This window comes from Sinocyclocheilus anshuiensis, unplaced genomic scaffold (assembly GCF_001515605.1).
Source record: "Sinocyclocheilus anshuiensis isolate Anshui unplaced genomic scaffold, SAMN03320099.WGS_v1.1 scaffold800, whole genome shotgun sequence".
NCBI lineage: Eukaryota > Metazoa > Chordata > Actinopteri > Cypriniformes > Cyprinidae > Sinocyclocheilus > Sinocyclocheilus anshuiensis.
Window position 1 is genome coordinate 273,357 of NW_015554126.1, and position 12,877 is coordinate 286,233.

Sequence of the window (12,877 nt, forward strand, 5' to 3'; positions counted from 1 at the left end):
AAAAAAAACTTTCATCAGTATCTAGTATTTAGTGACACAAGAATAAGAGCTATTGAACGTTATTTACAACATGAATAATCCTGCCAGTCTGAAAAAAGGTCTACCAAGAGCCTATTTCTACTTGTTTATATGGTATTTTCCTAAAAAATCATAAGGTATTTTTAATCCTTTCAAAATAATATGGGTAAATACTGTAGGCCTACATTAATAAAACAAATGCAACATTTTTTCTCCAGTACTAATATGTAGTAACTTGCTCTATATCATGCTTTTCTCCTGCACAGACAGGGTTAATAATGTTAACCAATAGCTGTTTGGTTAAGATTATCAATAAATAATGATACATTTTATTCTGATTGAAATTAATATAATTTAGTTTCAACAATAATAGCACATAATGATAGTTCCATAAAAAATTGCATGGTAAACATTAATCAGTACAAATATAATAAAATATAATGCTTATAAACTTATTAATAATGCTTTCTTGTTCACGTGAGCTCTATACTGCTGATTTTAAAAGCTTTCAAAGATTTGTTAGTGTGAATTAGGGTTACAACTTACTAAAATTATTATTATTATTGTTTGGAGACTTGTTCTAATGGTCACATTTTCTTCAATAACAGCTTTAAAATTTGCTATTTATTATCTCTGTGAGTGTGTGTGTGTGACAGCATCGTGGTTTGAATACCAACAAGTACCTGAGGCTTGTAAAGCTCGAATACAAATGTGTGTTTGATGAGCAACACCTTTAGTCCTCCCTAGAGTCGTCCCATAATTCCTCAAAATTCATCTTTTTCAAGTAGTGCACAGTAAACACATTTATTAGGTCATAATCTCCAACCGAATTCTTGTTCCCTTCAATTTTGAGGCTCATAACAATGCTGGGTATTCATTTTACTTGTATAGAAAAGCCTCTTCGTGGATGGCTAAAAACATCAGGACTCTTTACACTTCATTTCCTGATCCAATGTTTTTGTGAGACGGTAAAAACGAAAAGCCTTCACGTCAAATATCTTAAAACCATGCAAATAATGCAGAACAGACACATATTTTCAGCTAAACAAGCCTCAGATTTGGGCAAAACTAATCCCGAAGAGGACAAATGAACTGCGTTTGAACCATATTGTGAATGCTATACCAAGTTGCCCAGCAGTTGCCATGGTGACCTCATGTATTTGCCTCATAGTAAAGCACTTGATGTTGTGAAGTATGTCCATCCAGCCTTGGGCCTGAGACTACAGATGTGTTTTCCTCACTTCCTCCCTCACTGTGGGAGGAGTTTCTCAAGGGCATCCTTTAAACACTGTCCGCTTTGTTCTGTTTCTACCCCGTGCTTAGTTTAAGTGAATATCATAAATTTATCAATTTATTTGAACTGTATTTCTCACTTCATTAGTTTCTAGGGCACCGCACGGAGGGACGGGGGGAGAGAAGATGTGTGCCTCCTTCGAGAGTAAAAATGCAATTTCACAGTCAACTTACACTGAGATACTTTACACAACAATAGAGTGAAAAAAAGACAGGAGGCCTACTTGAACACTGCAGTCTGTTATCAGACACTAGAGACGGGAGTCATGGAGGAATAAAATGCTTGCTGGAGAGTGCTAAATCTCGTTAAACACCACTTGTTAAACGGCCAAGGAATGGATCTGTTCAAATGTGATCTGGCCCAAAGAGATAGCGTACCGTCCTGTGTTAACTTCCATTGCCCGAAACTGATCAAACCGCCGAGATAATACGTCATGCGCTTACAATGGAAACAAAAGAAAGTATCAGTTTTGGAAGATAAGCAGAATTTAAATTCGTAAATAAATATTTTGGCTGGCATGTTCAAAACCGTGCGCACACTGAGACACTTTTACACCGAGACTTGAACATACAGACAAGCCGTTTCACAGTGAAGCAGATCACACTAATGAAGGAATCAAAACATCATTTATTACAGCAGCTTCCACTCAGTCGTGCTGGAACGCTCTCTTACATACACACGCTGAGAAGGCAAAGACATGACAGGGGCTGATAGATTCTTCCCGCTTCATTATCCCCAGTCTTTCAGAGTGTAGCATAAGTCCACATCAAATCAGCAACCGGCTAATCAAACAAAGGCTCAAGCACTGCTTAAAAAGGAATAAGGAAAATAGATTCATTTGGACGATTATCCTTTTCTTGCTTGAAATTAGTGGAGATTTGGCACACCTAAAATAATTAAGTGAAATCTCTTTGTCACTTCACCAAGCAGCATGCTGGGTAATAATAGTAAACCTGATAAAAAGGATAGTTGACTTTAAGATGGAAATTGTCATCATTTGCTCACCCTCATGTCATTCTAAATTGTAAGCTGTTTTATATATGAATGTTTTATATGTATTTTATGTATTGTTTTATAGTTGAACTGTATATATTTAATAATTTTTTACATCAGATCCCAAAATCCCATACCCACGTGTACCGCAAAATAATGTCGAGAAAATGTATCTTTCTCTCTAGTTCTGTTCCAAGCAATAATTACAAAAATACAAAGAGTATCTTGATTTCTGAACAAATGCTGATTCATGAGCAAATGAATCTTAAAAACTGGCTCTTTTAAAAAAAATCACTCAAATACAGTCCGAGTTACGGAATTAAGTCATACAGTTCCATCACTGAATGAGCTCTGAATCTTTCAGAATACTGAATAAACTTCTGACTCGCTTACTAAACTGCAATTTGTCATTTTCAGTAACGGTCGTCTCAAAATAAAGTTGTATATGTTTACAACATATACAACGGTAGTGATCACAGTGTGTCAATTTCCAAAAAGAAATTGGTCTGTATAACTAAAAAGTATTCTTAAGATAGCTTAATATTATAAAACAAGCTATTTAAGTGATTATTTCTTACAAATCAAATATGCAGGTTGGACATCAATATCATCAAATGTCATTGGTTCTTGCATGTAATGACATCAAACCTGAGCCATAAGTGATTTGCATGAACAATTTGAGAGCAAAAAATTATTTACATTTCAATTTATTCTTCACAAAAAGTTGGACTACTTTAATACTTTTAATAATGTTTTATCTATGACATTATGTTGCCATTGTGAACTACTGCTGGATGAAAAAGCTGCAGGCCGATTCTCTAAGAAAGAAAAAAAGATTATACAGGTTTGGACCAACTTGAGGGTGAGCATATGATGACAATTTTCATTTTTGGGTGAACTATGCCTTTAAAATTTGATTTATTGGATTATTATCTTTCAGAAAAGCAGAGTACAACTGTCCATTTCTGAACTAACAATGAAATGTGACATATGCTGGTTTCAGTCATAGATCCATATAAGGCTTGCTTAACCTTCATTGAGTTATCAAAAATATAAAAAAATTATAACACAGAATTTGAGTGCCAACACATTTTGTCCCAATGCAGAGCCACAGATTTGAATCAGAGTTTGCTGTTTTTCTGGAATTGTGACACCAGGCCCATCACCTGCTCCGAAGCCTTGATGACTTTACTCTGCAGGTAGTCGGTGCTGTTTGTGCTGGTCTCTTCTAAAAAGTAGCGATAATTTACCATTATGCCGCAAGAGTTGGCAATTCCTCGTGGGCTTGTGTCCGCTTGCCAGTTCAGCCTCCACATGGTGGCGCCGTTCTGAAGATGGAAGTTGGCCACAGGGTTTAGGGCGTAGCCCCGGCGTTTCTCTCCGTACAGGTACCAGGCGCAGAGCCGCATTAGGGCAGGTTCCAGAGCACGGACCAGGCGGTCGGAGCGGATCCACTCGCTGGTGCTGATGAGCCTGCGCAGGGCCTCCAGAGCTGGGGCACCAGGGGCGGCTCCCGTCACATCCTCCACCTCCCTCCACTCCTGCTCAGACAGGAGCTCTATGGCACGTCCCTCCTTCTTGTGCTGTCCGAGAGCCCCTTGTAGCCATAAGAAGAAGCCGGGGATGGGAGACAGACTGGAGAACTGGGCCATGTGAGGAAATTCACTCTGCACAGAAAGGTAAACACAGACCGTTAACTCTCAAATGCATATCTATACCAACACACCCAAAAATGATATATATGTCATATAGGTTTTACAGTAAATTGAGTATTTATTGTAACAAAATAGTTACAATACAGTAAAACTGAGTATAGTAATATACAGTATAGCTCAAATTGGATCCCAAAATGTGTACCTTGAAATAACGGCAAGAAAACACATCTTTCTGTTGAGTTGTGTTTGTGAGCAGCATGTTAAAAAAAATACAACACAAGGAGTGTCTCAATTCATGGACAAATGACTATTATGAGCGGATTTTAAGCAAATGACTCTTACGAACTGACAAACTAATGAATAACTCAAAAACACTCAACCTCATTAATTAAAGATTCAAATCAGACAGTTTTTGCATTGAATGAGTTCTGAATGTGAACATGTCTTGTGAAACTTGAATTAGGAACACATTTATTTGATCAAAGATACAGTAAAATCATTGTGAAATATTAATACAATTAAACATTCCAGTGTCACATGATTCCTAATCATTTTAATATGCTGATTTGGTGCTCAAAAACATTTTTTATTATTATCAATGTTAAAAACAGTTGTTGCTGAATATTTTTGTGTAAACCATGATATTTTTATATAAAGTACCTATATCCTCTCTCCTTATTCTTCTTTTTCTCTTTATTTTTATCCTCTATCCGCACTCCATTTGTACTAATTTAAAAACCATGTTGAACAAGTCCACTGTGTCTCTTTCTCATCCCCCACAAGGACATAGACACGCTCATTTTCTCTCCCTCTTCTGCCCACATTCAACAAGAAGAAAGCACTGAACAAACCAAACGTGTCAGACTGGCCCCGGAGGAGCAGAGAGTTTAAGTCCTCCACATCTCAAGTCCATCACACTTCCCTCTCGCTCTCATTCTTTGCCATGCATCATTCCTTCAGACAGGCAGGAGTGAAGGGAGATTAAGCATGTCCAAGATCACTTTTCATTCATCAACTCAATTTTCTGTAAAACATCAGTCAGCAGGTTTAAAGCTACAGAGAGCGAGAATGAAGAGTAAGGACAAGAAGAGAGTGAATGTAAGATAGAAAGCGAGTGCAGAAGAGCCCCATGAGGATTCTGCTGAAAGACAAGCAAACCCTCCTCCCATTCTCCTAAATCACACTGTGACCTTTCTCCACTTCTTTTTTTCTGTCTATCATCCATCCATCACGCCAATCGTCCCCTTGTGGCATGGTGAGACACCTTTACTCTTTCTTCAGCAGAAGGATGATCTCAAACTCTCACAGGTACTTTATACTTTTTTCCAAACTACATAAACTTTACACAAATTTTCTCAAGTTTTACAAACAGCTTCAACTTCTCACAGATTTCAATTCACAGTCAACAATAATTACAAAGTTGTTAAACTTTGGCATGTAACTCATCTCATATGAACATGAAACTGCCTATTTATAAGTCTATTTATAACAGTAGTAACAATAAACTTAGTAACAATACCTAGAGCAACAATGGTGTTTTGCTGGAAACTATGGTTACCATAGTACATTTTTTGTAAGGGTCATATGGATATGTATGGACCAAGATGGAGCGTACTTTTTTCAAAGAAAAACAAGTGAGCTGCATTTGCACACACACTTCAGAAACTAATTTAAATACAAACCCAGAGCATCAACATGTACAATTTGCATGAAATAATATCTATCAACTGTCCATTTCCACTCAAATGATGCCTTCAATCTCTCATCTGGGTAAATCAGCTCTCTGAGAACCGCAGCCCTTCACAGAGAGCTCTTTACTAGGGTTAACCTCTATTACACAAACAGCCATCTAGCACTTTGTTTCACCAACATTCCCGCTGAAGCAAAACTCATCTGAATCTCTAAACCTGAGTGCCTCTCGTTTCTTTTCCATTTAATTTCGCCTTCATCTAGTAAAGAGGCAGGAGCTCTGTGACATGCCATGTGTCCCTCCTTCTTTATGTTATTGAGGGTGACAGCTGAAATTGTATTAGTTTTCCTGCTTTTTCTCTCTTCCAGCTAGGAATGTGCTAAAGTACAATGCCTGGCACTAGGTGATGCTGTGTGACAAATATACTAATGTTATTACAGTTTTTAGGTTCAATTTAAATTTTTTATTGAATTAATTAATTAATTAAATTGCATATTAGTTTTTGTTTACAAAATGCCCAAACCAGGGCCAAACACCTTTGTATGGAAGCCCGTTTCCGCCACTGAATAAAAAATAACTGCAGACTTTTTATCTCACAATTCTGACTTTTGTCTTTTGAATTGTGAGATATAAACTTGCAATTGCGAGCTATAAAGTCAGAATTGCGAGATATAAAGTCACAATTGCGAGATAAAAAGTCAGAATTGTGAGTTTATATCTCGCAGTTCTGACTTTATTTCTCAGAATTGCGACTTTATGTCTCGCAATTGTGAGTTTATATCACGCAATTCTGAGAAAAAAAGTCAGAATTGTGAGATAAAAAGTCGCAATTACCGCTTTTATTTTTTATTCAGTGGCGGAAACGGGCTTCCATACCTTTGATATCACAAGAGAAGGGGGCAAAAAAAACCAAAGAAAAACATTGTTTTATTTTTGCAAAAAGAAAAGAAAAAAAAAACAATATAAGTGAAGGTGAAAAATAATATTTAAATTTAAATAAAAATGTGTTTAATCATTTTTAAATGTAAAACAAAAATTAATACAAATTATACAGTGTAAATATATATAATTTATATTTTTGTTTTATTTTTGCACTGAAATGTAAAAAACAATATATGTAAATTTGATTAAAATATAATTAAAAAAACTTTTTGATTAATTTTTTTGATTAATTATATAAAATTATTTAAAAAATATATATATATATATTTTAATATAAAATACACACACACTCACATAATATATGTGACCCTGGACCACAAAACCAGTCTTAATTCGCTTGGGTATATTTGTAGCAATAGCCAAAAAAACATTGTATGGGTCAAAATTATAGATTTTTCTTTTATGCCAAAATCATTAGGATATTAAGTAAAGATTATCTTCCATGAAGATATTTAGTAAATTTCCTACCGTATATATATATCAAAACTTAATTTTTGATTAGTAATATGCATTGCTAAGAACTTCCTTTGGACAACTTAAAAGGTGATTTTCTCAGTATTTAGATTTTTTTGCACCCTCTGATTCCAGATTTTCAAATAGTTGTATCTCGGTTAAATCTCAATTTCGAGAAATTAACCCTTATGACTGGTTTTGTGGTCCAGGGTCACATATATATAATGTAATATTTTGAATATAGTGTTTAAAATCCTACTCGACTCAATAGCAGACTGTTTTCCTAGCATTTATTATTTATCCATAGTATGCAATAATTCTTTAAAGAGCTGTGATGAACATCACTTTTTATGATTCATTGTCTCATTCATTTGCCCACCTGCAGTTCTCGGACCACCCTCTTGATGAGGTAATTTCCAAGCTCCACCCCCTGCAATCCAGCCTGAGTGGAGGAGATGGAGTAGAAGATGGCCGCATTGATCTTGTTCACATCCTCATCCGTGTCTAGAGTGGAAAACTCTCTTACAATTCCCTGGGAAAATAAGAGACACATGGTAAATTAATAAATTCATGGAGCACTCACTGGAGGCGTTGGCAGAATCAGGGACCATACTGAACAAATCTGTACATTCTAGTCAAATTGTGCTGTTTTGGAGCATTTTTACTGCCTGTCTTGCACAAGGACGCTCTCTCCCTTCATGAACCCAATAATACGTTTACACTCTATTTGACCATAAATTATTCTTTGTGATGAATAACAAATGTGATTTTCATTTGCATTTACCTGGATATTATTTGCTATGTCTTCAGTTAAGGCAACGTGCAGCACCACCAGTGGTTCTCCAGGCATGGAGGCGTGGGTGAAGGCGTAACATCTCCGGTATGGCCCCACTCTGCGTTTGATATCCGTCCAGTTCCGCACAGGATGGACTGCCTCGTACCTGTAGGATCAACCAAACAAACAAACAAAAAAGGCTCAACTGGGAAGGCAAATAAAAAGGAAGTGTTTATACATATGAGTGAGATCTTACTGGCTGATCTTCTGAAGGATCTCGCATGGGGACTGCCAAGTGATTCTTTCGAGTCGGAGTAACCCAACGGAGAACCATTCTGACAGAAGACTCTTCAGAGTGCTGTTCAGATCCTAACACACCAAGATATACAAACGCAAGAAGAACAGCACTGAAGAATGTGAGCAGTGAACATGCTGTTTCATTTAAAGAAGTTCTGAAAGTTCTCATAAAGTTCTCAAGTTATTATTATTGTGATTACATTGTGAGACCCTGAACCGGTATTATTTTACTATTTTGAATTGGCAACATTTTCAGTTTTTATTTTAAATTTTTTTTGTGTGCTTTTCCATTTTCATTAGTTTTTTTTTTTTAAGATTATGATTTTTTATTTTTTCACAATACAGTTTTCTTTTTGATTTATTTCCAGTTAGTAATTTCAGTGCTCCAACTTAGTTGAATTTGTTGCTAAGGCAACAAGTTTTATTATATATATTTTTTTATTTTATTATTTATATTAATATTTCATATTTATACTTTTTCAATTAACAAAAATAATGGTTTTTCATAGTTTTAGTTTATGATAATATCCCCATCAACTAACCAATTCAATCAGACTCAAATCAAAAAGAGTCATTCACTTTTTAAATTTTTTTTTACAAACAAATTTTTGTATTTTCTATATAAGTGTGAGTTATGTTAAAATAAAAACAACATATTTTAAATAGCTTCTTTTTTCATAAAAAATCCAACACAAACCTGTTATAAATTACATTAAAAGTTAAAGATGGTTATACATGGTCCAGTTAAAAAACTGAACCATCCTGAAATGCTACATTCCCAATGCAAAACTTCTTCCTATCTGCACTCAGACCATTTATGATAACTAAGCTGCAAAAATGGGTCATTCAGAAATCATCACAGTATTGCAAAGAGGTTATTTACATACAGTCTTAAAAGTAGAGTGGCAAAAGCAGCCTGTTTAATCCTAAGGGTCAAAGAGAATGCTCAAATGGTCATGTAAAACTAAATCATGTGCAAAAAACCTTGACTAATATTATAATTGGACTTCAGGGAAAAAATAATACACTGCAGAAGTGTAGAACACGGCCGGTTTAATATTATAATTCATGTGCAATACCCACCGATTTTCAAGAATCTCTCAGTACGTTCTCAGTACAGCTGCACTCATAATGGTGCCTAATTATAAAGTGTGCAGCTTCCGTCAAGGGAATTAATATTTCACAGCCACTTTCACAGATCATGTGCAGCAACCCCACCAACTCACAGTTGTTGCCATTTCATCTGTACAGTACACAATACTTTCAGATGAGTCTCATTTTCCTCTGCGGCTCTTAGCATCTGTTTATTTGCTCTGGTGGTGTTCTCATTAGATCGCCGAGATTTGTGTTAGCGGCCGTCCATACGAGGACGCTGAAAGATTTCTGTGGTAAACACAGTTCTATTTCATCAAAGAGCTGTTGCTTCCCACATGAGATATGGTTCTGCACTCTCCCTCGAGGGTCAGATTTCTTTCGTAATGGTGATGAGCAACACAACATGCATACAAATATCTAGATCTAGTCGCCAGGGCACTCGCACAAAGCGGCTTCGGCGCTAGCCTGTCCCACAGATGCATGTGCTTAAAAGAATTGCGGGGCTATCAATCATATGTCCACACAGGCCATCCGTACGTGCTTCGGCTTCATCTATAGGTAGTACACGTAAAATCTGACCTTATTGTAGCACTTTCAGCTGTGCCTGCAAGCAAAAAGATCTCGAATTACCATTTCTCGGCACGCTTTTCCCTATAAACCCGCTCGCTTAGATCAGCATACATAAATGTGACACTAAGTGATGCATTTGTATGTAGAAAATAACCAGGGGGTGTCAATGTAAAGGGCTCCCAATAGCTCAAAACAATCTAACAAAGTTGGGATTGTAGTGCTGCCTGAAAACAGGATGGCTGTTCAAGGAAAGCAGGCCATCAGGGACTGAACTGGCAATGCAGTCTACGGCATTTTGCTTTTCTGTCTATCTCAGCTTTACTCAGAGTGCAATCCACAGCCTATGGCTGCCCCAGCAGTCACCGTTCCACTTAACCTTAAACTCATCAAATCCTCTCTGGGCTGGGAAATTACTTCTAAGCATTTATTTGGTGTTCTACCTTCAAATTCAGGGCAGCCGAAAGCATTTGAAATTCTTCACCCAAAAGAGTTTTGTATTTGCTTACACGGCTGAATTTACTCTAGGGCCAAGCGTACATAAGTGGAATCCAACTTTGATATGTGCCATTGACTGCAGGCCACAACTTTCAAAAGCGCTGCACCTTTTAGACCTTTTTTTATTTTCTTGTGTGCATCAGAGAGGGGAAGATATCTAACTCGCGCTAAACTATAAGCGTCAGCTCATCAGTCATAATGTATATTATTTTGTTATTATTATTATTTTTCAATCCGTGACCATTGTTTGTTATTCTGAAATTTTGCTTTCATTTTTAAATGTTGTGCAATATATTTTTCTTGCACTTTTAAATTTTGGTTTCATTCTTATTATTTTTTTTTATCTGTGACTGCAATACTTTTGGCGGAAAATTGATCCCATAATAGATTGCGGAATTTGCTCTACACAAAAGGAGCAAGAATGTCAAGGACGTGTCAATGACTGCACCTGAACAGAACCTAAAAGTGGGCTTTTGACATTCTCTGATTTTACTGACATAAATGAAAAATGGAGAAGGCAGGTGCAAATGGAAGAAACCTGACATTAAAGCAATTCTCACCTGTTCATACATAAAAATGAAAGCCTGTTTTACACCATGAGCATTTGAGAAAATGTAGCTTTGTAAAATATGCTGGAAAAAATATACAAAAAATGGTTTACAGGGATAGTCCATCCAAAAAAACTAAATTCCCACAACATTTACTCAGCCTCTGTGACTTTCTTATGTGGAACAAAGATATTTTGAAAGTGAAGCCATTAACCTTCATAGTATGGAAAGAAAAACACTTTTCTGTGTCTCTCTGTGTGTGTGTGTGTGTGTGTGTGTGTGTGTGTTAATTTTTGGAACTCTTGATCTAGGACTTTGAAAGTTCAAACACTTTTTTCATTAATAGTAACATATAGATTCAAAAATAAAGAAAGAAAGTGTATAACTATTACACAGTTTATACAAATTTTTTGTTCAAAATTATATGCTATATTTCTCTTATATTTATTATATAAATATTTCTGAAGTGATTACACTGTGTTATTCCTTAAATTGGCATGACATGCAGATTTTAATTTACATTTACACCAATTAAAGGATTTACAGTGTAAACGCTTAAAAATATTACCACAAATGTAGCTTGGCAAAATATGCAAAAAAATGATAGAAATTGCTTATTAGTTTTTTGATTTTCACTTTATGTAAAACACAGTGTAATCACTTACAATATTAATTCAATGTATATAGCTATTGCAAACATTTAACGTTTGCATCTGGATTCCAGCCCAGAATTTTCTACTTCAAAATGCTTTGAATACAACTTTTTTTTAAATGCTCCAGAGAGCAGATCTCCCCTGCTAATATAAACCTCTAATGCAAATCTCAAAACTAATGAACTGAGGAAATGTAAATGTCTTACTGACAAGTCACCCAATGTAACTTTTAATCATTAATACTGCAGAGGACATGTCAGTGAAGTCATCCTAAATTGCTCTGTGAAAACCACTGCTAGCAGCTTGCTGACTGTCCAATACAATGCAGACTTGGAGGAGTTCTGCAGGGCACCTGTTTGGGTCCAGACAAACTATGTTGGTTTATTGATTATATATCAAGAAATGCACCTGGTCAAAAATTTGAACTGACGTTTCTTTGGGATCCTGATAATTCTGCTCGGGAGAGTTTGGGATGTGTGATTAAATTTTACTGCAAAGCTCAGCATCTTAGCTGTTCTCTGTCTTGACCGATTATTGTCATTTGAACACATTTTGTTCTTCAGCACTCTGGTAGGAGGTGAGCGAAATCAGTTCAGGTGCTAGTTCACAGTTTATGGGTTTCGGATCTAGTTTTCACTCTCACTCTCTCTGTCTGTGAAACAGCTGTGGTAGTCACTTATAATACTAACACAAGGTGCACAGATGATAAAAGCTGTTTTCTTTTTCTTTTTTTCATATCTTTTAACAAATCTTGCGAAGTTCATGCATCTGTCATCCCTAATTTCCAAATTAATATGTTTAACTTACATCAGGGGGAACACCTATTTGCTCCAAGGTAAATTCAAACAGCTGATAAAAACATCACAATAATCCACACGACTGCAGTCCATCAATTAAAATCTTGTGAAGCAGAAAGTTTATGGATTATGGGCTGGTATTTTGGCCAGAAGGGACAGTTTAACACCTAAATGATGGATTTGTTTCTTACAAACACAGCTTTTCACTTCACAAGCTGTTAATTGATGGACTGGAATCATGTGGTTTACTTATTGATTATTATGTTTTTATCAGTTGTTTGAATTCTCATTCTAATGGCACCCATTCACTGCAGAGGATCCATTGGTGAGCAAGTGATAGAATGCGACATTTCTCCAAATCTGAAGAAACAAACTCATCTACATTTTTGGGTGGAATATTACTGTAATGTTAATAATACATTCATATTCGTTCATTTGAAGTATTGAGAATGTTGAAGAAATGTCAGTAACAGCTCTGTTCAGGTACACTAATCGCTGTCAAATCATTTTTTCTATGTTGTTAATCCCATTACTGTGCAATTTAAAGGGGTCATATGATGCGATTTCAATTTTTCCTTTCTCTTTGGAGTGTTACAAGCTCT

At 36.0% G+C, this 12,877-nt stretch overlaps 1 protein-coding gene across 1 annotated transcript in view; it reads right to left on the minus strand.

Annotated features, from left to right (window-relative positions):
* Positions 1-3,190: 3,190 nt before the first annotated feature.
* Positions 3,191-12,877, minus strand: part of LOC107670157 (malonyl-CoA decarboxylase, mitochondrial-like) — a 14,813-nt gene continuing 5,126 nt past the window's right edge. The window contains exons 2-5 of the mRNA XM_016462668.1: positions 8,077-8,189; positions 7,830-7,986; positions 7,425-7,577; positions 3,191-3,972 (exon numbers count right to left, since the gene is read on the minus strand). Of these exons, the coding sequence (XP_016318154.1) occupies positions 3,427-3,972; positions 7,425-7,577; positions 7,830-7,986; positions 8,077-8,189 (969 nt within the window). The 3' untranslated portion in view covers positions 3,191-3,426. The remainder of the gene's footprint in view (positions 3,973-7,424; positions 7,578-7,829; positions 7,987-8,076; positions 8,190-12,877) is intronic.